Below are 27,280 nucleotides of genomic sequence, written 5' to 3' on the forward strand. Positions count from 1 at the left end.
CATTTACAGTATGAAAACGACACAGGCTGGGCGAACGTCTGCTGAGTCAAAACTCAAGAGTAGCTTGTAAAATCCACCCCCCAGCGCTCCCCGGGGGCTTAAATAGCTATAGTTTGTGTGCCTCTATCGGAGCTGGATACTGAAGTCTGACTGCAAAGGCGCTCTAAAATGTTGCTATGAATAGCAAAGAGTCTTAGTATCTTAAGCTGCATCCTAGGCACAGAGACATATCTTGTGTGGCCGGAAGATGCCAGCAACAGCTTAAAAATGCTCATCACTTTGTTTCAGTTGAAGGACCCCTCTCCCCACACCTCCCCAAGACTTTATTTGTAACTTGACAGATGCATAAGCAGTGAAACTCAAGTGTTTTGGCAGCTTAGTTTTCACAATTTAATATTTTAAAAAATAATAAAGTCTTGCACTTGGTCAAAAGAGGAAAAAAGCTGTAGCATTTTTGTTGGCTCCCGATGCTTCACAATCTGGCTGTTACCGGTAGTGGCGCAGATAAATCAGCTTCTGTGGCTGGAATTTCTCTCTGCAGAGCGGGCACTCTGCCTACAAAAGAAGCAAAACTAACGTTTAGATGCAAACAGTCCTAAACATCGTCCACCGGTGGCTGAAATGACTGTTTCCCCCCCAATACAGGAAACAGATTTACGTTTTTAGAATACCGGTAAGCCCAGCAGGTTGGGCCCACCTATGGGAGGATCTACAACCACCTACAGAACTATGAACATATATGAACATATGAAGTTGCCTTATACTGAATCAGACCCTGGGTCTATCAAAGTCAGTATTGTCTTCTCAGACTGGCAGCGGCTCTCCAGGGCCTCAAGCTGAGGTTTTTCACACCTATTTGCCTGGGCCCTTTTTTTGGAGATGCCAGGGATTGATCCTGGGACCTTCTGCTTCCCAAGCAGATGCTCTACCACTGAGCTACTGTCCCTCCCCTAAACTAGTGTTTAGTAGAGCTAGAACACTCCCCCCCCCCTCAGTATGTAGTTTTATAGGGCAGAATTTTTATCCCCATGGAAAGTCAACCTGTGATGACTTCATGTCCAGCCCAGCAAGATCCTGCTATCTCCTTTGCTATCTGTATGAAGGTAAAGCGTACACGGTTCAGGGCTGAGAAAGCTCAGGCCGACTCATACAGGGACAGGGTCTCAGAGATGTCTTTCGGTGCCCTGTTCAAGCCCAAAGGAGGACTTACAAACAGCAGCACAGCACTCCATTGCTGCTTGTGTCTCTTGCCTTCCTGCTCCTGTGGTCTTTGATTTCCCCTCCCCACTGAGATGTCTGTGTCCACACACTAAGGCTGCTGACCTGAAAGTGGCACCTGGAGAGCTCCCCCTTTATGACTGCTCTCCTGAAGTCCAAAATGGAGACAATGGCTGCTCTGGAGGGTGGGCTCTGCAGCAGTTTACCCTGATGAGGTCCCGCCCCTTCCGCAACAGGCATTTCCTAACCCAGAGCTGGCAACTCTACCATACAAACATCTTTCTCCCTCCTCCCACTATAATAATGAAGATGATATTGGATTGATACCCTGCCGTGTACTCTGACTCTCGGGTCTCAGAGCGGCTCACAATCTCCCTTACCTTCCTCCCCCGCGACAGACATCCTGGGAGGTGGGTGGGGCGGAGAGGGCTCTCACAGCAGCTGCCCTTTCAAGGACAACTACGAGCGCTACGGCTGAGCCAAGGCCATTCCAGCAGCTGTAAGTGGAGGAATAGGGAATCGAACCCGGTTCTCGCAGCTAAGAGTCCATGCGCTTAACCGCTACACCAAACAGGCTCTCGGTGTTAAAAGGAAGCATGACAACTTCCGAAAAGCAAACGCGCGTCTTCGTGTGAAGACTGATTTGAGCAGGGAGGCCTGAGCCGGAGTCTGTGCAGTCCTGTTTTGTTACCGATCAAAACTATTATGTTGATTCGCTCTGGTAGTACAAAATGCATGCCTCTGTGGCATCTATAATGCAGAATTAAGTATGCCTGCTGGGGATAATGTATGCATTTGTTCCAAAGACTCAGAAACGCTCCTCGGGGCTGACTTAAGCTACTGTAGGAAGTTGCAAGTTGCATCTTGCCTCTTAGCTGCTGGTTCTTCAACAGACAGTGTGGAATTCTTGGCAGCAAAAAGGCTACAGAGAATGGATCCAAACTCCGGTTTCCACTGACGACAAGGGCACTTTTGCTCAGACTCGGAGCCAGTTTGGTGGAGTGGTTAAGGGTGCGGACTCTTATCTGGGAGAACCAGTTTGGATTCCCCACTCCTCCACTTGCAGCTGCTGGAATGGCCTTGGGTCAGCCATAACTCTGGCAGAGGTTGTCCTTGGAAGGGCAGCTGCTGGGAGAGCCCTCTCGGCCCCACCTACTTCACAGGGTGTCTGTTGTGGGGGGAGAAGATAGAGGAGGTTGTAAGCCACTCAGTCTGATTCAGAGAGAAGGGCAGGGTATAAATTTGCAGTCTTCTTCTGAGACCATGGACAGGTACTGCCTGTCAGCGTAGAATGGGGTCTTTGACGTGGTGCCCGTGGGCACCTGCCAAGTGTTTTCAGAATGTGGGTGGGGCTGGATAGGGCTTTTGCTCAGCGAGACTTCTTACTGGCCACTGGAGATTTGATTAGCTGTGGGGATTTTTAAAAACGTCGTTTTGGCAGCAGTTGCCACCACAGCACAAGGATCTTTGCTGCGGACAAAAGGCAAGCTGCAGCGGCAGTTCTGTGGGTTGCACCCATCATCTTAGAATTCCAATGGTGCCCACAGGCTCAAAAAGGTTGGGGACCTCTGGAGCAGACAATCAAGCAGGGACCCATGGTCTGACGTGGTGTAGAACGCTTTCAGCTCTAGCTAGAGGAACTACATAGCGAAGAGACTGCCCTTTACTAAACGGGAGGGATGAAACCAGTGGTGGCCACAATTCCTTTTGACGGTTAAGGAGTTTGCGGTGGATGACCTTGGATCAGTCACGCACCACTCAGCCCACGGCTCACAGAGTAGTCAGGATAAAAGATGTATACTACCAATGGGGCTAGGGATACCAACCTCCAGGTGGGACATGGGGATTCCTCCAAAATTACAGCTCATCTCTAGACTGCAGAGATCAGTTCCCCTGGAGAAAATGGATCCCCTGGAGGCTGGACTCTGGGGCACTGTATTCCACCGAGGTCCCTGTCCTCCCCAAATCTCCAGGAGCTTCCTACCCTGGATCTGGCAACCCTAGGTGCAATGGTTAGTGTCAAGACTCAGAACTGAGAGACCCAGGTTCGAGTCCAGACTCCGCCAAGGTGCTACCAGGCACTCACGCTGTGGCCTACCTCACAGTGCTGTGACGATAAAACGGGAGAAAGGAAGCCATTTCAGGTCTCCAATGGGAAGGAGGTGGGATGTAAAAGAATTTCTTTTTAAATTAAATGACCTCTGAGCGTCTTACAGGAAGGAAGCGTGGGATAAAAACATACTTGACTGTCCAAGGACTCAACGTCTGCTTGGGTGGTGTCTGTTAAAACACTGCAGAAAGTACCAAGGCTTCATCTCAGCTTTGAATATTTAGACAGGCAAAGAATTCCCTGCAGATGGAACTCTTGCATGCCAAAGCCACGGGTGCTGTTCAGCTGTGCTATCTCCCCCCCACACAATTTGAAACTGCAGGATCTCAGGAGGGCCCTGGAACATCCCCCCACACCTGCAAGCCCGCTTTTCCTTCCGCAAGGAGTGTGTTAAGCCACCTCCAAGGGGTTAGGCCGAGGAACTGGACACAGCAAATCACGAAGGAGACGGTAACCGAACTGCAAGAAGGCGGCAGAGCACTAGGTAAGGACTCTGCAAAGGATATTCACGTGTCTGGAGATATTGGGCTGCCTGCATATGGGAGTTCTGCAGGAAGTGCAGAAGAGCCCTGGAGCCTAGCTGACAAGGAATCTTCCCCACTCACCTTGGTGTTGCACCACTCCATGATGCATTCCCAACAAAAGAGATGGCCGCAGGGTGTGGCTGTGGTGTGTCGCCGCTCTTCTAAGCACAGAGTGCAGCGGGAACTGCGGGCCAGAAGGGTCTCTTCAGGCTGGATTCTGTGAGAAACAAAATGAGGTTAAGTTCCTGCCACTAGGACTGGGTTACATAAGAACATAAGAGAAGCCATGTTGGATCAGGCCAACGGCCCATCAAGTCCAACACTCTGTGTCACACAGTGGCAAAAAAATTTATACACACACATACACTGTGGCTAATAGCCACTGATGGACCTGTGCTCCATATTTTTATCTAAACCCCTCTTGAAGGTGGCTATACTTGTGGCCGCCACCACCTCCTGTGGCAGTGAATTCCACATGTTAATCACCCTTTGGGTGAAGAAGTACTTCCTTTTATCCGTTTTAACCTGTCTGCTCAGCAATTTCATCGAATGCCCATGAGTTCTTGTATTGTGAGAAAGGGAGAAAAGTACTTCTTTCTCTACTTTCTCCATCCCATGCATTATCTTGTAAACCTCTATCATGTCACCCCGCAGTCGACGTTTCTCCAAGCTAAAGAGTCCCAAGCGTTTCAACCTTTTCTTCATAGGGAAAGTGCTCCAGCCCTTTAATCATTCTAGTTGCCCTTCTCTGGACTTTCTCCAATGCTATAATATCCTTTTTGAGGTGCGGCGACCAGAACTGCACACAGTACTCCAAATGAGACCGCACCATCGATTTATACAGGGGCATTATGATACTGGCTGATTTGTTTTCAGTTCCCTTCCTAATAATTCCCAGCATGGCGTTGGCCTTTTTTATTGCAAACGCACACTGTCTTGACATTTTCAGTGAGTTATCTACCACGACCCCAAGATCTCTCTCTTGGTCAGTCTCTGCCAGTTCACACCCCATCAACTTGTATTTGTAGCTGGGATTCTTGGCCCCAATGTGCATTACTTTGCACTTGGCCACACTGAACCGCATCTGCCACGTTGACGCCCACTCACCCAGCCTCAACAGATCCCTTTGGAGTGCCTCACAATCCTCTCTGGTTGGATTTGTTTGGCTACACGTTTTGTGATTCCGCATACCAAATTATGGTGGCTCTTGAGATCTATATAGAAATTACGTCATTAAAACAATCTATCCCCTACACTGTGTGTGTGTGTGTGTGTGCGCACGTTGTGGTGTATGCGTGTTCTGCTACAAAAAATTATGAAACCCCCTTCCTAGTGATATATTTATTGCTATTAACTAGGGAAAATCCAGTTCAGGGGTGCCCAACCTTACTTAACGTAAGAGCCACATCGAATAAATGTCAGATGTTTGAGAGCCACAAGACATGAACAGCAGATGTTTGAGAGCCACAAGGCAGGCAGGAAGGAAAAGAGATGGGGGGGGGGGGATGGGAGATGCAGAAAGAAAACAGAAAGCAGCTTGGAAAGAAAGCTGCTGGCTGCCTTGGCTTGGAGAAGCGATTTAAAGAAACAAATGCCTTTTCTAAGTCGGCCGACAGGGCGCTGGGGGCTTCGAGAGCCACACAATATGTGTGAAAGAGCCACACGTGGTTCCTGAGCTGCAGTTTGGCCTCCCCTGATCCAGTTTCTCTTGAATATGACCAAAACAAAGATCCTGTTTTGTGTCTCCTTATAAAAAGGACAACAGCTAACAGCAGAACAGCCCGGTCCTGGTTGGGCCAGGCTAGCCTAATCAGATCTTGGAAGCTGAGCAGGGCCGGGAGTGGCAAGTACTTGGATAGGAGACCACCAAGGCAAGTCCAGGGTTGCTATGCAGAAGCAGACAATGGCAAACCACCTGTTTGTCTCTTGCCCTGGAAACTGCAAGGGGCTGCCCTAAGTTGGCTGCAACTGGATGGAACATAGTTACAGTGACCATCTACGTCTGTAATAACTGTCAGGGCCCTGCCACCGGGAGAACTTCAGACTTGTGCTAAAGTTCCTCTTGCGGTATCCTCCGCAGACAAAGTACTTTTGTTGTCAAGGTTCCGTGAAAGACAATCCGAAGATGTCTCAATAGTTAAAGAGTACGTTTCTCGCTCTCATGACTGTAAAACAACTGCTGCCAAAGACAGCGACAGGCTCTGAAACATAATCCAAACCAAGCTATTACTTAACAGGGAAGTGTTTTCCCTTCCGTCCCAGTTTTTTCTCACTTTCCCTCATTCCTTTTGCCCTCTGGGCAAATAAGAACACCAACATCTCTTCTATGTCCTGGCAGCCCCAAGTTTTAAAAACTCATAATACCATCAAAATAAGCTACTTGTGTTAATTAATTAGCCCCGTATTTGTAATTTCAGGTGCAGTCAGGGCCTTTTTTCCGAGCAGGAATGCACAGGAACACAGTTCCGGCTGGCCTGGCATCAGGGTGTGTGGCCTAATATGCAAACAGTGATAGTTGATACTTGATTTCGATCCCTATGGTGGTGGTGGAAAGTGCTGTCAAGTCACTGAAGACTTACAGTGACTTCGTAGGCTTTTCAAGCCAAGAAACATTCAGAGGTGGTTTGCCACTGCCTGTGGCTGCAACCCTGGACTTCCTTCACGGACTCTCCCATCCATGTACGAACAAGGGCTGACCTTGTCATTGGTACCGGTTGACAGTACTTGTTACCCCCTGTGGTGCCAGCTGTGCCCGGGCTGCTGCCTTCCAAGGACTGGCTAAAAAGGCGCCATTTCACATCTCTTACAAGCCACGTACTTCTGATAGGAAAGGTTACGATGTAGTTTCCATTCTTGTCTCGCCCTCTGTCTCTGTTGGAAGCTGTAGGCTTGGGTACCGATCGTCAGCGCCAGATGCAGAAGGGAAATGATCCCAAGGAGTCTGTAAGTTGATCGGATGTTCTGGTCATCTCCTGCCCATCCTGCAAAGCGCAGCTGGAGTGGGAGGGAAGCCCAAACAACACCTGGTTTAGATCCACTTCAGGTGAGCAGCAAATATGAATAAAGAATGTGTGCAATCAGAAGACACTCCACACATTATGGGAGGGACTGTAGTACAATGGAAGAGCCTCTGCTTGGCATGCGGAAGGTCCCAGGTTCAATCCCCAGTGTCTCCAGTTATAAGTACCAGGCAGTAGGTGATGTGAAAGAATTCTGTCTGGGAACGTGGAGAACTTCTGCTACTCAGAGGCAATATTACCTCTAAGCTGTGGAGTCTTGTGAGCAAAAATTCTGCTTCATGAGCTACTGCCATTAAAAATGTGAGCTACTGCATAGAATGCTCTGGGGCCATTTTTCCTGACCTAAGACAAAAATGTGTGAGCCAGAGCCTAAAACACTGTGAGCTAGCTCACACTAACTCAACTTAGAGGGAACACTGGTCAGAGTAGATGGAGGTTCCCAAGCTCTTGCTCACTGGCGCCATAAGCCCACCAACACCTTTCCCGGTGCCTGCCAAAATGGGCGGGGCTTTTGCTCAGCAGAGCTATTGATTGCCCATTAGAGATTTGATTGGCTGTACAGATTTCTGAAAACGTTGCTTTGGCAGCAGATGCCACCGCAACACAAGGATCTTCACTGTATGCCTGAAAGTAAACTACAGAAGCCCCTTTTGTGGCAGTGCCCTTTACCCTGTGTGTTAGAATTCCAAACATGCTTGCTGATTCAAAAAGGTTGAGGACCTCTGGAGTAGACAACATTGACCTTGATGAACCCAAGGTCTGATTAAGCACAAGGCAGCTTTGTGAATTTATTCCCCTAAAGCCCCCAGATGGTGCAGGATCCATGACTTGGCAGGGGTGGGGGAGCAGTGGAGGCTGAGGAGAAAGGGAAGCCATGAGCAAGTAGTCCACTCGAGCCTAAGAGAAGCAAGGTGAGAAATCAAAGGCTCTTCCACTGAGCCAAAGCATCTCCCCACTAAACAGGACCCTAGAAAACAGCATCATGGCTTACATTTTCCTAATGTATGCCAACCGCAAAGTACCAACCCCTTATCTTTGGGACAGTAAAAGTTGTTTAAATTGTTTGAACAGGAAGACACAGAGACTAAGACACTTTTGGTGTAGTTGGTTAAGTCCATGGACTCTTATCTGGGAGACCTGGGTTTGATTCCCCATTCCTCCACTTGCAGCTGCTGGAATGGCCTTGGGTCAGCCATAGCTATCAGAGTTGTCCTTGAAAGGGTAGCTTCTGGGAGAGCTCTCTCAGCCCACCTACCTCAATGGATGTCTGCTGTGGGGGTGGAAGGTAAACGAGATTGTGAGCCGCTCTGAGACTCAGAGTGGAGGGCAGGATACAAATCCAATGTCATCGTCTTCTAAATGCAACATGCCTTTCTAATCCAAAACAGGACACAGAAAAAAGCAGAAAACTGGCAGATACTTACATACGTGATCCCTGCTATCCTTTTAGACATGTGGTAGAAGACGCCATGCAGGTAGAAGATGCTCAGGTGCAACCGACGGAGAAGAGGGATGCCATGCCTCAGGAGATAGACCACCCAAGAAAGCAGTTTCTTCTGCTGCTCAGTCAACCCACGCATCTGGTTCCGTAACCAGCTCCGCACAAAAGTCCTGCCTCGCAGTCTACAGGGGGAGGGTCTTTGCACAGCCTGCGTCCCATCGGGTTCTCTCTGAAGTTCGTGTTCCAGGTGGATTAAGCCCTTGTCTAACAAGTAAGGCAAGACGGTGTGCAGAGAGATCAGGATGGCCCGTCGAAATAAAGAAGGGATTCTTTTCCCAGATGGGCCTACTTGAATTATGTTGACATATTCTTCGCCGAGTGTTTGGTAACCTGTAGGAAAACATAGGTGGAATGCCTACAGAGATGATTCTTCAACAAACTTGGGAAGATTTACTAGGGACTTTAATTACTGGCAACAGCTGATGACAAGATTACCTGAAAGTGTAGTCAGGGTGAAAAAACTCACATCGGCAAGCAGCTCGATTTCCTTCTGCCATTCCAGCCAGGTTTTAGCACCTAGATAACCAGAATAAACCAGCAATATTTATTCATCGTTATTCACCAGAGTCCCATGCCTCTGAAAATATGCAGGGTATCTTCCCCATGGAGGGAAATAGTTTTTAAAAGAGGAACAAAGGGCAAACAGTACTCATTTTAGAGGAAATAGAGAGGAATCTCATGGTATATTTATTCTAGTTTTGGTGAACTTATATCAGGCAAAATGGGATCTAATTCGTGGAAACTTATACTAGAACCACCACCAAATTTTAAGGTGCTTTTTGTTTCTGCTGTAAGAAACCTGCAGCTACCCCCTCTGGACTTTTTTAGGAAAGAACAGCTAAATTTGAGTCCAGTACCCCCTTGGAGACCAAAATTTTTAGGGCATAAGCTTTTAAGAGACACTTCCTTTCTCAGAGAGCTTTATCTCTTGAAAGTTTATATCCCAAGAATCTTGTTGGTCTCTAATGTACTACTGGATTTGAATATAGATTTTCAACTGCAGACCAACACAGCTACCCTCTGGAACTATGATTTAGGAAAGAATATCATGCACAGCTCATACTCTGTAGCGCTTTCATTTTCCTTTGCATATCTGGCAAAATTAGTTCTGACTCACATAAGAATGTATTGTGACACAGGCAGTAAGTAGTCTTTAAGACTCTTTGCTGATTTGATCAACTGCTGGCTAACAAGGCTACACCAATGGCATTCATTGTTTCTCATGTTTTATTTGCTGCTGTTTTTCTTATACTGTTCTTCAAAGGGATTTTTTTTTTTGCATTTTATTCCATGCTAATCTTTTTTGTCCTATCCATCTATTCTAATGGATGTTTTATTCCTTTTTCCAGTGGCCTCAGGGTGGCATAATCGATCCTCCTTTTTATGCATTTTAAGCTTCACAACTTTGTGTAGCAGATGAGGCTGAGTGATGGAGTGTGTGTATGACTTCTGAGTGCTTTCTTAGTAGGAAAAATGTTTGAAAAGGTGCTGGAGTAATGTTAAAGCTTTGAGGCTGAGCTACAAATTAGGTATTTCAAGGCTGGAATCTCACCACTGCCACAGGCTATTATCATGTTACCTTGTCCTTCTACAAAAGCGCTCAGGCTCGCGTACACACCATTCTTCCCTCTTTCATTTTGTCTTCACAAAAACCCTTTGATTTAGCTCTATCTTAAGAGAGAAAGTAACTGGCACATTTGCAGCAGTGTGGTGCTATGAGTCTGATGCCCACAACACTAGCTTAGTCAAGCCACTTTCTCAATAGCAAGAGCCCACCACTCCTGTCTGCAAGGAAAGAACAATATCCCTGGCCTACACTGCAGGGCTGTCCTACATAACTCTCATACATAAGGGGCTTATCAAACGGGTCGACATTGCAGGGTTGCTGTATGGATTACTGAGAAACCAATGTAAACTTTAAAAGCGTTAAAACCAATGGCAAGCTGTCTGTCACAGAAAGCAAAGACAGTGAACATGTGCCCATAAAGAGCATGAAATTCTGGTCAGGACTTCCCACCCAGACCGCATTTATGGTTGCCACCCTCCAGGTAGAGTCTGGAGTTGTCCAGGAATTAAAAGAGATCTCCAGAGATCAGTTCCCTGGAGAATGTGGCAGCTTCCGAGGGGGGGCTTTATGGCATTATGCCCTGCTGAGGTCCCTCCCCAGACTCCACCCCCAGATCTCCCGACCTGGAGTCTCTCCCTCACCAGCTAGTCCCCCCAGGGCAGCCCCCGCTCCGCTCTTCAAGACCCCTCGATACACTTCATCTTTTTGAGCGGAGCGCACCAAGCGCGCAGGCCCTGCTTCCACGGGCATCGCTGGAGTCAGGCCCCTTAGAAGCCTACTTCCGTCGTTCCCGTGACGTCACAGCCCGTTTTTTCTACAGCGCGAAAAATGTACGTCTCCAGGACTAAGAGAAGCAGCCCTAGAGAACGTGGCAAAGCAATCATGACTTCGGTTGGTTAATCGACAGTCTGTATTTTTAACGGCCCCGCCGTTTCCCCATCCCCTTTCAAGTTTCTAGGCTAGGGTGAAACGTTTTTCTGCTTAGGAAAGAAGTTTTCCCCTGTTTTTATAGAATGGCAGCCAACAGATTTCTTCTTCATCATCATATATCACCAGCATTTTTGGTATATCAATAGTAGTCGCACAGAATGGGTAACAATCCAGTCAATAAATACAGAATCCATCAAATTTAAACTTTCAGACAAGAACAAAAACAACACTACGTAAAATTCTCTTTAACTTTTAAGGACTTCCACAATAAATTTGGCAACTACATCAGTAATTTCAGGAATAAGATCTTTCAAAAGAAACTTACATTTAAGGTTATTGTTCAAATGACTTTTAGAATATAGCAGAACGTATCAAATTAGAAAGCAGCCTTTTCCTAGGGTACTTATAAAAAGGGCAGTCAACAGATTTAATATTTGATTATGCTTAACAGCACTGAGACAACGTATTCAAAGAAACAGGAAAAAGCACTTTAAAAGTAGAACGACCTTCTATTTCAATGTTAGCCCCGCATATGGTGGCGATCTAATTTGAGCCGGAAGTGATACTACCTTTTAACTTTTTTTTAATCTCTAAGGCGCCATTACAAGGCGAAAACTCCGGCCGGCAGTTTCAGGGACTTTCCCATCGTTCCCCGAGACACCACGTGATTACCTTACGCACGCCCTACGGAAGTGTTGCCATAGCACCGCCTTGCCAAGCGGTTGTTATAGCAACGGCTACAGAGAGAGAGAGAGAGAGAGAGAGAGATCGAAATTATCTCACTTGTTTCATTAGTCAATTAAGCAAATTAATTAATCAGCTGAAGGGATAAATAGGGACAGTTCGAGCATATACTCCTCCGCATGGGGGCTAGTTATTGACATTTAATTCAGGAGCGCGGGGGGGGGGGGGTGAGGGACCGAGCCTGTTTGTATTAAGCTAATCTCAAAGGGGCCTAGACAATAAACTAGAACCATGAAAGGAATAAAAGAGTAACTGGAAATAAGAGCGTCAGCAACAGCTTTTAAAAACATGGAAACCAGCAACTGCTAACCACAAAATAAAACAGCAGTGCCTACAAGGTCAGCTGTAAAATCAAAGAACCATTAAAAGCAGATTAAAAAAAGAAAAACCAACATATAAGGTTTTAGGCAAACTTGGTAAAATGTATGCCAGATAAAGCTTTTGGGGCAAGTAGAATAGAGTGGTATCAATTTATTAGTCTATCTACTATAGTTCCACACTGCTTAAAACAAATGTTTTCAAAGCAGTTCATAGAAATTAAGCACAATAAAATACAAAAACAGTAATTAATAAATTCAAAATCAAGCTGCAGAGCAGCCTAGGAAAAACTGGGACTGGAGACATGTATTTATTTACAAAATATCACCTCTTTCTTGGTGTACAGAGATGGTTGTAGTATAAAATACACTAACACTAAATGGAATTAAAAGTAAAATAATGGAACTAAATACAAAGATAGGACTAGCAGGAGCTGTTTAAAAGATTCAGGCCAGTATATACACATACGCAAAAAGATGTGTGCGTTTTGTTTTTTTTAAATCCAATATTTAATTCCCTTATGATATTTTCTCTCACAATATTTGTTGCCAACCTTCAGGTGGGACACTGAGAGCTCCTGGATTAATAACTGATTGCTTCTAGAAATCAGTTGCTACTTTGGAGTGTGGATTCTATGGCATTATACCCTCCCCAGGGCTCCCCAAATCTCCATCCTGGAGTGGGCAGCCCTATGGTTTGCTTTCTTGCTTATTATTTTTAAAAAAGGCTAGACAAAATTATAGTTCAAGGATATAATATCTGCTTTGCATGTAGGAGCTCCCATGTTCATTCCCTGACCCCTCCAGTTAAAAAGATCAGGTAGTAGGTGAGGTGAAAAACCTCTGACTGAGATCAGTGGAGAGCTGCTGCTAGTCAGAATAGACAGTACGGACCTTGGTATCCCAAAGGTCTGACATCAGTCTAAGGCAATTGCATGTAATCATGTAACCCAAGATGTATTTGGAACCTCCACGGTGCCGGTCTCTCTGTATTCCTGGCCGATGGCTGTTTTAACTTTCATTTTAACTGTTTAATATATTTATGTCTTAGCCAGTTATTTATAACATGCAATCCACCCTGAGCCTGTTGCAGGGAGGGCAGAATAGAAATCAGCTAAAATAAAAACATGTTCAGAGGTTGTGCACCTTTGCATAATAGTTTGCTGGATGCAATCAGAAGTGTTGGAGGACTCCATGTCCTGCTTTATAACAGCCCTTTGAGGCACCTGATTGGCTAACATGTGAACAGGATGCTGGACTAGATGGACAGCTGGTTTAGAGTTGCCACCTATCAGTTGGGAAATACCTGGAGATATGGGGGGCGGGAATCCAGGGAGGGCGGGGTTTGGGGAAGGACCTCAACAGGGAATAATGCCGTTTGCAACCCTTCCAAAGCAGCCATTTTCTCCAAGGGAACAGATCTCTGGTCTGGAGATAAGCTGTAATTCCAGTGGACCCTCTGGCCAAGTCCCACCTGGAGGCTGGCAGCCCTAAGTTGCCTTGATCTCCCAGGGCTCTTCTTGTGAATAACTCAAAACAAAACAGAAGAGAAGATTCTTAAATACCATCAAAAGCACAAAAGAACAGGGTGAGCCTTGCCTGGAACCAAAATGATAACTGCGAGCCTCAGATAATGGTGTGAAGATTTCGCCAGAGAGGATTTGCTGCAAGGTAAGCAAGCATGAGGTTACCTTACAGTGTTCTTAATTAAGGAAGTGGAGGCCTGAGAAGAAAGTGGACAGGAAGAAAGTAGATTTTGTTGAAATACGGAGTTTAGAGTTTTATGGATATTGTGGACTGCCAAAAAGACAAACAAGTGGGTTTTAGACTGAATCAAGCCACAACCCTTCCTAGATGCTCAAACAATTAAACCAAGGCTTTGGTCACATCATGAGAAGACAAGAGTCACTGGAAAAGACAATCTTGATAGGAAAGTTGAAGGCAGCAGAAAAAGAGGAACGCCCAACATGAGATTTATTTATTTATGCCATATTTATATCCCGCCCATTCTATGCAGACTCAGGGCGGCTAACAGCATAAAATACTCAATAAACAATAAAATAATTTAAAAATTGCAATGGTACTTCAGGTGGATCATATAATTTTCCTTTCTCAACATGTACAGATCCTAGGCAGTTAGTAATAAAGCATGATCGATCCAGATGTGGTGACCGCCCTCTCCCATTAGAAGTTATATGCCATCTGAAACAGTGCAGTTTTGCAGGCCCTGGGGAACTGCGATAAGTCCCACAGGGCCCTGATGGCTTTTGGGAGGGTGTTCCAAAGTATCGGGGCTGCAACTGAAAAGGCTCTTGCTCTGTTGGAATTAAGCCTAGCCTCTTGTAACCCAGGGACAGCCAAAAGATTTTGAGAGCTTGATCGCAGTGCTCTCTGGGGAACACGTGGCAAGGCGGTCCCACAGATAGGTAGGTCCTAGGCCATATATGGCTTTAAAGGTTAATACCAAGACCTTGAAATGGATTCGGTATGCAACAGGCAGCCAGTGCAGTGCTCTCAGCCCAGGCTGAATGTGCTCCTGCCGGGGACGCCCCATTAGTTGCCTGGCTGCAGCTTCCGAATCTGAGTCAAGGGCAGCCCCATGTAGAAAGCGTTACAATAATCAATTCTCAAGGTGACTGAGGTGTGGATCACCATTACTAAGTCACCGCGCTCAAGGCAGGGGACCAACTGCCGTGCTCGTCGAAGGTGGAAAAAGGCAGCTCTGGCAGTGGCTGCTACTTGGGCCTCCATAGTTAAGGGAGGGCTCCAGGAGCACTCCCAAGCTCCTAACCCTCGAGGCTGGCGTCAGTGGCGCCCCATAAAAAGCTGGTAAAGGGATACCCTTTCTGGGCCCCTGCGACTTAGACAGAGAACCTCCATTTTCATTGGATTCAGCTTTAGCCGGCTCAGCCTGAGCTATGATACCACAGCTTGCAGCGCCAGGTCCAAATTCTCCGGGAGGCAGGCAGACTGGCCACCCATCAATAGATAGAGCTGGGTGTCATCTGCAAACTGATGACAACCCAGCCCATACCTCCTGACCATCTGGGCAAGGGGGCGCATATAAATATTAAACAACATTGGGGAAAGAACTGCCCCCTGAGGCACCCCACAAATCAGTGGGTGGATTGATTCCATCAAGGAAAGCACAGCCCTCCGTTTGCAGGACTTGAGAATGACTGATAATGTCAGGACATTTTGGAGGACATTGAATCATAGGGTCAACATAAATTAGAAGCAGCTTCACAGCACTTAACACACACACAGGATTGTTCTTGCAGAATTTGGGCCTGGTAGAGAGCTTCTGAGCATTTATAGAGTGCCTGTCCCGTTAACTGTCCACTGAGGTATTGCACCTGACATGCCTCCAAGTATGCAGTGTGGAAGGTAGGGTTGCTAGTTCCAGGCTGGGAAATACCTGGAGTGGAACCTGAGGATAGTGGGGTTGGGGAGGGGTGGGATTTCTTGTAGTAGGATCTCCTTTGCATATTAGGTCACACACCCCTGATGTGGCCAATCGTCCAAGGGCTCACAGGGCTCTTAGGACAAGGCCTACTGTAAGCTCCAGGAGGATTGGCTACATCAGGGGGTGTGTGGCCTAATAGGCAAAGGAGTTCCTGCTACAAAAAAAGCCCTGGTTAAGGCCATAGAGTCTGCCTTCCAAAGCAGCCATTTTCTTCAGGTGAACTGATCTTTGTTGCCTGAAGATCAGTTGTAATACTAAGAGATCTCCAGCTACCACCTGGAGATTGGTAACCTTAGGGAAGGTAGAGCTCCCAGCGTCTTGGGCGTGGCTTGAAAATAGTCTAAAATCTGGGGAGAGCTCTAGTGAAATTCAACAATCTGCCAACCGCCTCAAAATGATCCATCTTTTGGGATGATTCAGCGCTGAAAAGCAGAGAGACAGCATGATGATTGTGTGTCACCACCGTAACTGGCAAATCACCATGTTCCTGACAAATTACCCTTCTAAATCACACCTTAAACCCCCAGTTTACTTACACTGCTGGGACTTGAATGGCTGCGTTCTGCGAGACGGAGTTCACTAAATCAAGCTGTCTGTGATTCATTGGACTCTCAGGGGAAATGTTGAACAAAACAGCCCGGCTGGCCTCATTTTTGACGTCAGCACAACTGTGAGCAGCAAGCGACAGATTTGTTTCCCAAGTGGGAAGACACTTTAAAAAACTATTTCCCCCTCTGTAAATAAAAATGTCATAAATCTCACTTAGGCAAGTGGAAAGCTGATGAAGCAAGTTTTGTACATTTACTGGAGTGGTAATTATAGCATTTTCATTTTGAGGGTTATGGCAGCTGTAGTTAAGAAACTGAGCGGAAAACCAGAAAAGCTGGTCCACTAGGGTTGCCAGTTCCAGGTTGGAAATTCCTGGAGATTTGGGGTGGGGTTTGGGGAAGGGGAGATTGGGGAAGAGTTGACTGTCCGCAGGTGGAGCTGTCCTAATTTTGGAACATGGGTATCTCCAGGCTTTCAACCATACTGTGTTCTTCCCATTTGGTTTAAAACATCTGGAGACTGGCAACCCTACTTCCTTCCTCTTTATTTGCTTGTACTTCAAATTGGCCTGTTTTGATTTCTCACAGAGTTGTTTCTTTTGCCTCTTATCCCTTTCTCAGAAAGACTCTCTACTTGCTCGTTAAGGGAGGTTGAGACTACAGAGCACATGTTTTTCATATGCCCATCTTATAAGATGGCATGTAAGGAGATCACCACCCCGTTGACTGAAAAAATTCTGAGCCGTCCAGAAAAAGTTAAACTTGAGTTCCTTCAATCTAATAGATACCCCAAGATTACCTATCAAGTAACCAGTTTCTGTATGGTGATACTCAGGGTATGGAAATTGCATGGTAGTTAGAAAACAGGTGGTTACTAGATTTTTAATAAAATCTTAAACTGTTTGTTTTAAAAATAATTTATTTAAGTATTTTAAAATCCTGGAAACTTTGTATGCTTGTATTTTCCTTTTGTATGTTTGGTCTAAGGACAGCAATAACAATAAGCACATTTTTGCCTCTTTCTGCTATGTTAGCAGCACTTACTGTGTACTCAGGACCCAGAAGACTGGATCCCCACCAGGAGTTCTAGGGTTGCCCGTCTCCAGGTGGGGGCTGGAGATCTCCCTGAATTACAACTGATCTCCAGATGTCAAAGGTCAGTTCCCCTGGGGAAAAATTACAGATGTGGAGAATGGAAATCCCTTCCCAAATACCATCTTCTGCAGGCTCTGTCCCCAAATCTCCAAGAATTTCCCAACCTGGAGTTGGCAATCCTACGCTCTTTGACCACCCTAGCTTTTTGCCATGTCTGTTACAGAACATTGACATCCAGGCCTTTGTACAAGGATCCAAAGGCTTGCCATAAGATCAACAAGTTCTGCTGTCTACCCCTACCTCAATACCCAGACAATAAAATGAGCATATAACCCCTGATTGCTTTCAGGCAAACATTTAGAAGGTCCTTGGCTCTCCCAACCCTTCCTGTGGTCCAGCAAGTGGCTCTTTAGAGCCAGTTTGATGTAATGAGCCTGAGATTCGGAGTGGAGGGCAGGATATAAATCCAGTATCTGTCTGTCTATCTATCTTGATGCAAATCGAAGCTGAGCTCCATCCTTCTAACTCCACTGAAGTCAACTCTCTGTTTAGGATTGCATTCTTAAGAAAGAACTCTTTGAAAAGCATCTTCCCTGAAAGAACTCTGGGAGGCAGTCTTGCACCAAATAAGAACTGGTCCACGGTACCAGTTTTTTTTCCCTCCAGGTGATGTGCAGAAATGAAGAGTCCTCTTGTAAATCATTACTTTAAACTTTGCACTTGAGAAAGGGGCTGCAGCAATTTCTAGCAACTCATGCAATAGATAAAATTTACTGTGGGTGCCAGCCTTCTGATAGGAAATTAACAATCTGTGTAGCTTTTTTTTTTTTGGTACAAGCAGCTGGTAGTTTGGTCTGGCATTAACCATCAGGGTAATTCTTTCTCAGAGGCTTCCTGTGTGCAAGTAGCTCAAAAAAAGCAGCCTTCCATCATTTCTTCTCCCCAAATCTTAACATTTTGGGCAGGTAACAAGATATTTGATGGGAAATTTAAGCAAATACCTGGATTTTCATTCCCTTTCTCCTCCCTGCCCTACTTTCCTGGACAGTTTTGATAACTAACTGCTGACATTGGAATAAAATTGCATTGCGCTATATTTTCAGTTCTGTGCGTTGATGGATTATATAATGCAAACTCTCCAATAATAAGCAGGAGCAAAAATGTCTTGCTGCTTTTTCTTCTAACATAATTTGCATATAGTGTTGTGAATTTTACATTGTGGTCTATACATGCAAGGCTTTTTTTCTTGAGCAGGAATGCACAGGAATGCAGTTCTGGCTGACTTGGCACCAGGGAGTGTGGCCTGATATGCAAATGAGTTCCTGCTGGGCCTTTTCTACACAAAAAGCCCTGTGTGAAACAATGGTGATGTCAGGGGGTGTGGCCTAATAAGGCAAATGAGTTTCTGCTGTTTTTTTACAAAACAAGCCCTGTATATATGTTTTACTCAAGCATGATATTTCTGAGACTCTGGAGAGCCACTGTTGGTCAGAATAGACAACAGCGAGCTTGAGTGACCAGAGGTGTAATGTAGCTTTGTATATTCAGGATGAGGGACCTGCACATTTAATAGCTGCACAGAATGTCTACAAGTTGCAGTTTGTCAGGAAATGGTAATTCAGAATATTGTCCTTCCAGGGCTGCCATCCTCCAGGTAGGGCTTGGAGATCTCCCAAAATTACAGCTGAATTCTAGAGACAGATCAGTTCCCTTGGAGAAATGGCTGCTTTGGAGCGTGGGCTGTAAGGCATTATACCTTGCTGAGGTTCCTCCCCTCCCAGACCTTGACCTTCAGGCTTAGGCTTCCCAACCCTCCCGCCCTGGCGGGGGACCCCAGAATTTACAGCCTCTTCCCCCACTCTCCAAAAAAACGGAAGCGGGGGGAGGGGGGGAAACGGCTCCAAGGAGCGTTGCGAGCTGCCCCATCTCGGAGGAGCAGCTAAGGTGAACCGGAGAAGAGGCGGCAGCAGTGCAGCGGCATCGCCCACTCCGCTCCGCCTCTGAGGTGAAATCAGAGAAGGGGAGGGTGGAGGCAGGCCAGGAGCGTGGCGAGCCATGAATCTGGGTCCTTCTAGGACCTGGACTCGCGGCTCGCCACGCTCCTGGCCTGCCTCCACCCTCCCCTTCTCTGATTTCACCTCAGAGGCGGAGCGGAGCGGGCGACGCCGCTGCTCTGCCGCCTCTTCTCCGCTTCACCGTAGCTGCACCTCCGAGATGGGCTCAGCCTGAGCCCATCTCGGAGGAGCAGTTACGGTGAAGCGGAGAAGAGGCGGCAGCAGCGCAACGGCGTCGCCTGCTCCGCTCCGCCTCTGAGGTGAAATCAGAGAAGGGGAGGGTGGAGGGAAGAAAGACATTTAAAAAGGTGTGCCGTCCCTTGAAATGCGATGGCCAAAACTCCCGTTGGGGTTCAGTGATGCTTGTCACACCCTTGCTCCTAGCTCCACCCCAGTGTCTCCTGGCTCCACCCCCAGTGTCTCCTGGCTCCACCCCCAAAGTCCCCAGAGATTTCTTGAATTGGACTTGGCAACCCTATTCAGGCTCCAGTTCCCAAATCTCTTAAGAATTTCCCAGCTCAGAGTTGGCAACCCTATTGGTCACCCCAGTCACAACAACTTGCAACAGCTGGCCAAGAGAACTTTTTGTGCTGCAGTGTCTGAACAGCACACCAACGTCTCTTAAGGGCAAGCGGCTAATCTTTATCTGCATTTTGTGGCTTGCATTATCTTGAGACTGGGCACTGCTGCCTGTTAAGAAAGCAGCTTCTCCCTTTATTCCCTGGATTCTGGAGACGTTTTCAACGGGATTTCTTCCAGTCTGAGATCTCAGAGGCTTATTTCCAAGTCAAAATGTTGAGCACCGGGGAGTGTTACATAATCACGGGCCCTAAGAGAACAATTGAGTAACCGCTGACCCCATTTTAAAAGATGTTTAAAAACCAGAGACTTTAAGCTTCTTTCCCAAAAGCCTCACCTGGGTAGGGTTGCTGGGTTTGGGTTGGAAAACACCTGGAGACTTTGGGAGTGGATCCGGGAGAGGGCAGGGTTTAGGGGAGAGGAGGGGCCTCAGCATGGTACACTGCCATAGAGTCCACCCTTCCAAGCAGCCATTCCTCCAGGGGAGCTGACCTCTGCCAGCTGATCAGCAACCCTAACAGCATCATCCGGTTCAATGGGTTTGACTTAGAGGCCGACCTTATTCTGGACAGATAAGGCCTTCGATAGGACAACTCCGTCCACAGCCACTTATCAAATGGCCTTTTTGCCCAAAGAAATCAAGATTTCTAAAGATGCCAGTGTGGCTCTTCCACGTTGGAGAAAAAAAGATCAGCTTCCGCCCAGTCCCATATTGGGTTGCCAGCCTCCATATGTGGCCTGGAGACCGGCTTTTACGACTGATCTCCAGATTACAGAGATCAGTTCCCCTGGAGAAAATGGATGCTTTGGAGGGTGGCCTTTATGGCATTGTACCATGTGGAGGCTCCTCCCCTTCCCAAACCTCATCATCTCCAGGCTCTACCACGAAATCTCCAGTTATTCCTAACCCAGAGCTGGCAACCTTATGCTTGTGGGGCTGGGCTTCAGGAAAAGCGTTCTCGACTCTTGCTAATCCAGTGGGAAAGGAGTGTGCGCATGTTGAAACTCCAAGTAAGATGCTCAAGAAGGGATCGGTTCTGTTGTCTTCAGACATTCTCCTGTCTTTGGACCACCTTCCGCCTGCTGTGCTAATTGCAAAAATGTTTGATCTGGGCAGGGCAGTTTTTCTTGCAATTTTCAAGATTCCTGCTTGATTAAGAAAGGACCCCTCCCCACATGTTTTTCAGGTAGCATTTCCTAATTTTTTTGAGCTTATGTTGCCCTTCTGAGCTTACTGTCTTCTGGGTTCCTTGAACTAGCACCGACAAATGTTCTGCAGGAGGAAAAACAAGATTTCGTTGGGGTTATGGAAAAGAGAAATCCTTACAGGACATCTCATCTCTCTTAAACCTGCCTGTGTAGAAATGTCATCTTGGAATGAGGGGAGGGCAGGCCCCGCATTGAAGTTTTCAGCGCCCCAGGCTGGATTCCGCTACTCTGCCCCCCCCCCCCCATTGTTAAATTTGTGCATGCTTTGTGCGCATGCACCAATGACATCATGACGTCACTGTCACCCTCCGACTTTGTGGAGGGAGGCCTCTGCAAAGTCCCGAAGGCTGGGGTGCGCTCAGAGTGCACTCACTGCCATGCACCCCAACTTTGTGGAGGCCGCCCCATTCTCTGGAAGCCTCGGCAAAGTCAGGATGGCTGTGGGGCATGGGGAGAGGGGGAGCCTCGTGGCCCCAGGCGGCCGCCTACTTGACCTACTCCCACGCACTGGCTGTGGGGGAGGGAGCATCTGCTTTTTCCAAATCACGATAGAGTGATAGTGGGGAGCAATCACCATCTTCAGTTTCAGCGAGGCTCCTTTGCTAGGGGACATTCATTCCACCCAAATCTTGGCTGGCCAGGACTAAGGTTATCAGCTCTGGATCGAGAAATACCTGGAGATTTTGGGGGTAGAGCCTGGGAGGGTCAGGTTTGAAGAAGGGAGGCGTCTCAGCAGGATATAATGCCATTGAGTCCACCCCCAAAGTCACCATTTTCTCCAAGGGAAGTGATCTCTGTTTGAAAATCAGTTTCCGGAGTTGGAAAATGCTGAGCTGAATTGCTTCTCAGAAGGGGAGCAGGCTGGGGCTTCTGTTCGGGGTAGTGGAGGGCAATTTAATGCCTACTACCTACTTTTCTCAGTCAGAGATCAGTCCAAGTTATGCACAGGAAACTCTGAGGAGATTTACCTTGGCTAAAAGGGAGTCCCGGGGGGGGGGGGGCTCCTTTGAGGCTTTGAGGGGTCTCCGGAGACGAGTTGCATATTCATCATCTGCAGAAGTTTCCAGAGTCATTTATTTGACATAAGCTCAACAGGATCCTAACCTCTTTGAGACTGTTAAACATCTAGAGCTATACAAGACCAGTGTTGAATCTGGATAACTGCATAAAAAGGTACTGATGACTATCTTCATTCCGGGACTATTTAAAGTTAAACAAAATAAAATCAGAAGGTGGGAAATAGAGATTCAGAAAGCTTGGAAGAAGAAGGGGAGAAGGGGTGAAATTTGAACTTTGTAAATTTAAAGGACAGTGCTAAAAAGTGGAAAGGAATTTATTGTTTTGTCTACTTGCAGTTTTGGTGAAAAAGCCCCATCGTCACAGATTTGCAGCTCTCACAGTCAACACAGGAAATACGTCAAACATCGCGAGATCTTTTTACCAGTGAAAATGGGATTTGGTGGCAAGAAAAGCAGGAAGTGTTGGATGGAAGAGGGAAATCATTGAAGCAGCTAGCCTACTCTAGGACTATAATATCATAGAAAAATATCAGCGGCCATTGCTAGGAGGTCAAAATTTAAAAAAAGTTTTGAAAGTGTTTGGGACATTAAAAATTGGTGAAGCTGACAGAGGTGACAATTATAAGGTAAATACTATTGAACATTATTGCTGATAATTATTTTAGAAGCCTTTTGAAGGAAATTTTTTTTTAAAGGGAAGCAGAAAGTCGTGACCGACATTTTGGAAGAAATAAAAACTTTAAAAATTAATATCTGAGCCCAGGAAGCTCCGAGGATGGTGAAATTAGGCTTATTGAAAAGGGCAAGCCTTACTCTATCAAACCTGATAGTTTAAATTCAATTTGGAGAGGTCAAAATTAAATGTCAGAGCATGTTAACCCGTGCAAGGACTGCCTCAATGGAGAAAATGCAAGAGCATTTAGAAGCAGTGGAAGCCAGGATGATGAAAGGGGTGAGAGACATGATAACTGCTTCTAAAAAAGGAAATTAGAAAAGACATTGAAGAGCTAAGGAAAGATATAGAAGATCTCAGAAATGAGACTGTGGTAACATCAAAGAAAGTGCAAGAGGTGGAAGAGAGAGTGAAAGTACATGATTCCACCTTGCTAAAAATGCAAGTAAAGGTGGCAATTCATGACTGCAAATTGATGGAGACCCAGATACGTCTGAGAGGAGTACCTGAGGATGAAGAGACTGATTTGAAAGGATATATAATAAGAATAATTCCAGAATTTTTGGAGGAAGATCCTGAAGGAACTAGAAGCATGTATGACTATATGTATAGAGTAAATTCACTATATGCCAAGAAAAATAATCTACCAAGAGATGTGATTATATGACAAAAGAAATGATGGGAAAATCTTAAATAAAAAATTTGAAAAGACATTGATAGTGGGAGGCAGCAGAGTAAGAATCATGAAAGAATTGCCAAGACAAATGATAAATGACAGAAAAGCATACAAAAAATTGACAGAAAAACTATGTGACAGAAAAACAATGAAATGAGGTATAGATGGATAATACCTGAAGGTCTGAACTTTGAGCTGCAAGGAAAAAGGATTACAATTACAAGCACACAGGAACTGCGTAGGTTTTATGAAGAACATAAAGAATTTGCACCATGATGGATTGCAAATTATTATCTTGGAATGTAAATGGACTAAATTCACCACAAAAAATAAAGGCAATGTTTCATTGGATTAAAAAGCAAAATTGTAATATAGTTTGTTTACAAGAAGTGTATATCAAACAAAAGGATTACAAATTTTTATGAAATAAACAACTGGGACTAGAATTTTATTCATTGGCTGAACAGAATAATAATAATAATAATAATAGATTTTATTTATATCCCGCCCTCCCCGCTTAGGCGGCTCAGGGCGGCTAACAACATTTTATACATTTACATTAATAAATAAAAACAGTAAATTTAACAATTAAAAATTAGACATATAAGAACCAGTTAGTAGATTAAAATACATAATTTAAGTTAATTTAAGTTTATCTGGCAGTAGTAGTGGTTAGTTCTGTGACGCTGATTCTGCCTGTTTAAATGGTTCGATAGTAGTGTAGATGGTGGATCCTTTATTCACAGCAGTTCAGCAGTCGATATCGATATACACTTGTTTGAAAAGGACGGTCTTGCAGGCCCTGCGGAACTGGTCCAGGCTCCGCAGGGCCCGCGCTTCCTCCGGAAGCTGGTTCCACAGTGCAGGGGCCGCAGCTGAAAAGGCTCGAGCTCTGGTGTTTTGGAGCTTGACCTCTCTCGGCCCAGGGATCGCCATTTTATTTTTTCCCACTGACCTCAGTGCCCTCTGGGGTTCATATGGGGAGAGAAGGTCCCTTAGGTAGGCTGGTCCTCGGCCATGTAAGGCTTTAAAGGTAATAACCAACACTTTGTACTGGACTCGGTATGTAATTGGCAGCCAGTGCAGTCCGCGCAGCCTCGGCCATATGTGCTCCCATTTCGGGAGCCCCAACAGCAGCCTGGCCGACGCGTTCTGCACCAGCTGCAACTTCCGGGTCCGGCACAAAGGTAGCCCCAAGTAGAGGGCATTACAGTAGTCCAATCTTGAGGTGACCGTTGCATGGATCACTGTTGCGAGGTTGCGACGCTCCAGGAAGGGGGCCAACTGCCTTGCCCGCTTCAGATGGAAGAATGCTGACTTGGCAGTGGCTGCTATCTGGGCCTCCATTGATAGTGAAGGCTCCAGTAAAACACCCAAACTCTTTACCTGGCACGCTGGTTTCAATGGTGCGCCATCGAAGGTTGGGAGAGCTATTTCCCCTCCTAGGGCGCCGCGACCCACACAAAGGACCTCTGTCTTCGCTGGGTTCAACTTCAGCCCGCTCAATCTGAGCCATGTCGCTACAGCCTGTAAAGCCCAATCCAGGTTCCCCGGGACGGAGCCGGGCCATCCGTCCATTAGTAGATAGAGCTGGGTGTCATCTGCATATTGATGACAACCCAGCCCAAACCTCTGGACAATCTGGGCAAGGGGGCGCATGTAAATGTTAAACAGCATTGGGGAGAGAACTGCTCCCTGAGGCACCCCACAATTTAGTGTGTGTCTCTGGGATCGCTCACCCCCAATAGCCTCCTCTTTGTCCCCGACCTGAGAGGAAGGAGGAAAGCCATTACAAGGAAAGAAAAGGGGAGTGATTTTCTGTATTAAACAAGAATTGGAGCCGAAATTAGTGTTTAAAAATAAAGATGGAAGCTTTGTAGCGGTAGAAATAATGCAAAAAAAAAAAAATGCAAAAAAAAATGTTGTTATTGGGACTGTATGCACCAAATGGTGCAAAGGATGCTTTTTAAAAAGACATTATACAGCAATTTGATGAACTGACTTATGACCAAGTTTTGATAATGGGGGACTTGTTCCATTAAAGAACACACTGGATAGGTCTGGGGGAAAAAAAATAATAAGGAAGGAAAATTGCCAAAGTCTTTTTTTGAATTGGCCAAACAAGAAAATTTGGAGGATATATGGAGGAAATTTAATCCTGAAGTGCGGGACTATACCTTTTTTTCAGCAAGACATAAACTTTTTCCAGAATTGACATGTTGTGGGGCACTAAGGACTTAGGCCTTATAACAAAGAAAATAGAGATTTTACCTAAAATTGGGGCTGACCATAACCCAATAAATGTGGATTACAAAATTGTCTAAGAAGTTGAGAAGATGGAGATTGAATGAAAATTTACTACAGAATAAAGAAATAGTGACATCTCTAGAAAATGACACTAAAGCTTTCTTCCAAATAAACGATAAAGAGGATATAGAATTTCAGACGCTCTGGGATGCTTATAATGCAGTAATGAGAGGAATATTGATTACATTGAATAACAAAGATAAGAGGACAAAAGAAAAACAGATGTTGGACATTCAAAATGAAATAAAAAAAAGAAGGGGAACTGAGAAGAAGGCCAGGGAAAAAGAAAATTATAAGGGAGATTACAATATTACAAACACAAATGAGACATTTGTTAAATAAAGAACTGGAATGGAATCTGAAAAGATTGCAGCAGAAATCTTTCGAGGGAGCAAACAAACCCGGAAAATATTTGGCCTGGCAACTGAAGAAAAAGAGAGAAAGTAAAATTATTAATAAAATTGTGGTAGGTGGAAGAGAGGTGGTAGATCAAGAAGGAATAAAAAGAGAATTCTTTAAGTATTATGCCAAGTTATTTAAAGGTGTTAAAATAAGGAAAGAAAAGATGGATGAGTACTTACAAAAGATAAAAATAGCACCCTTAGCAGAAAATATGTGAAAAGTTTTGAACGATCCAATTTAAAAAATAGAAATTGAAGCAGCAATTAATGCAATGAAAAATGGAAAAACACTTGGGCCAGATGGATATACTGCTAAATTTTTTAAAACCCTCAAAGAGGAGTTAATCCTGAAAATTCAGAAATTGATGAATATGATAAGAACAAAAGGGAAAATACCAAATACGTGGAAGGAAGCTGTTACTTCGTTGATTCCAAAGAAAGCTAGAGATGTTACGAACGTAAAAGATTATAGACCAATTTCATTATTAAATAATGACTATAAAATATATACAAGAATCTTGGCAGAACGCTTTAAACAATATTTGATAAACTTTATAAAGGAAGATTAAGCAGGGTTTTTCCCAAAAGGCAAATAAGAGACAATATCAGAACTGTTGTAAATATTGTAGAATATTATGAAAGACATCCAGAAAAGGAAGTAGCATTATTCTTTGCAGACACAGAGAAAGTATTTGACAATTTAAATTGGGATTTTATGTTTGCAGTAATGGAGAAAATGGAGTTGGGAGAAAGCTTTATAAGAACGATAAAAGCAATATATACTGAACAACGTGCAAGGCTATGTATAAATGCTGATCTTACAGAAGACATGATAATTAGTAAAGGTGCAAGACAAGGTTGTCCACTTTCCCCATTGTTGTTTATAATCTTGAAATATTACTGATGCAAATTCAAGAAGATAAAGAAATAGAAGGATTAAAAGTAAAAGGATTTACTTACAAATATAGAGCATTTGCAGATGATATAATGTTTATAAATGAAAATCCTATACAAGTCACACCTTTGTTGTTAGCCAAAATACAAGAATATGGGGAGTTGGTGGGACTTTGTATTAATAAAGAAAAATCAAAACTTCTATGTAAAAATATGCAAATAAATAAGCAACAAGAATTGCAGAGACTAACGGGCTGTGAAGTTACCTCCAAGGTAAAATATTTGGGTGTGGAGATAACAATGAAGAATATTGATTTGTTCAAAAATGATTATGAGAAGCTATGGCATAAAATGGATGAAGATATGTTAAAGTGGAATAAACTTAATTTGTCACTGTTGGGTAGAATATCCGCAATTAAAATGACTAT

At 45.1% G+C, this 27,280-nt stretch overlaps 1 protein-coding gene across 1 annotated transcript; it reads right to left on the reverse strand.

Annotated features, from left to right (window-relative positions):
- Positions 1 to 366: 366 nt before the first annotated feature.
- Positions 367 to 10,795, reverse strand: PEX10 (peroxisomal biogenesis factor 10). The gene is made up of 6 exons (XM_060259653.1): positions 10,582 to 10,795; positions 8,809 to 8,889; positions 8,297 to 8,703; positions 6,671 to 6,846; positions 3,934 to 4,069; positions 367 to 555 (listed from the first exon to the last, which is right to left on the reverse strand). Exons 1-6 carry the CDS (start codon positions 10,688 to 10,690, stop codon positions 487 to 489), a joined length of 978 nt encoding a protein of 325 aa, XP_060115636.1. The 5' UTR covers positions 10,691 to 10,795; the 3' UTR covers positions 367 to 486.
- Positions 10,796 to 27,280: the final 16,485 nt, after the last annotated feature.

This window comes from Heteronotia binoei, chromosome 18 (genome assembly GCF_032191835.1).
Source record: "Heteronotia binoei isolate CCM8104 ecotype False Entrance Well chromosome 18, APGP_CSIRO_Hbin_v1, whole genome shotgun sequence".
NCBI classification, from domain to species: domain Eukaryota; kingdom Metazoa; phylum Chordata; class Lepidosauria; order Squamata; family Gekkonidae; genus Heteronotia; species Heteronotia binoei.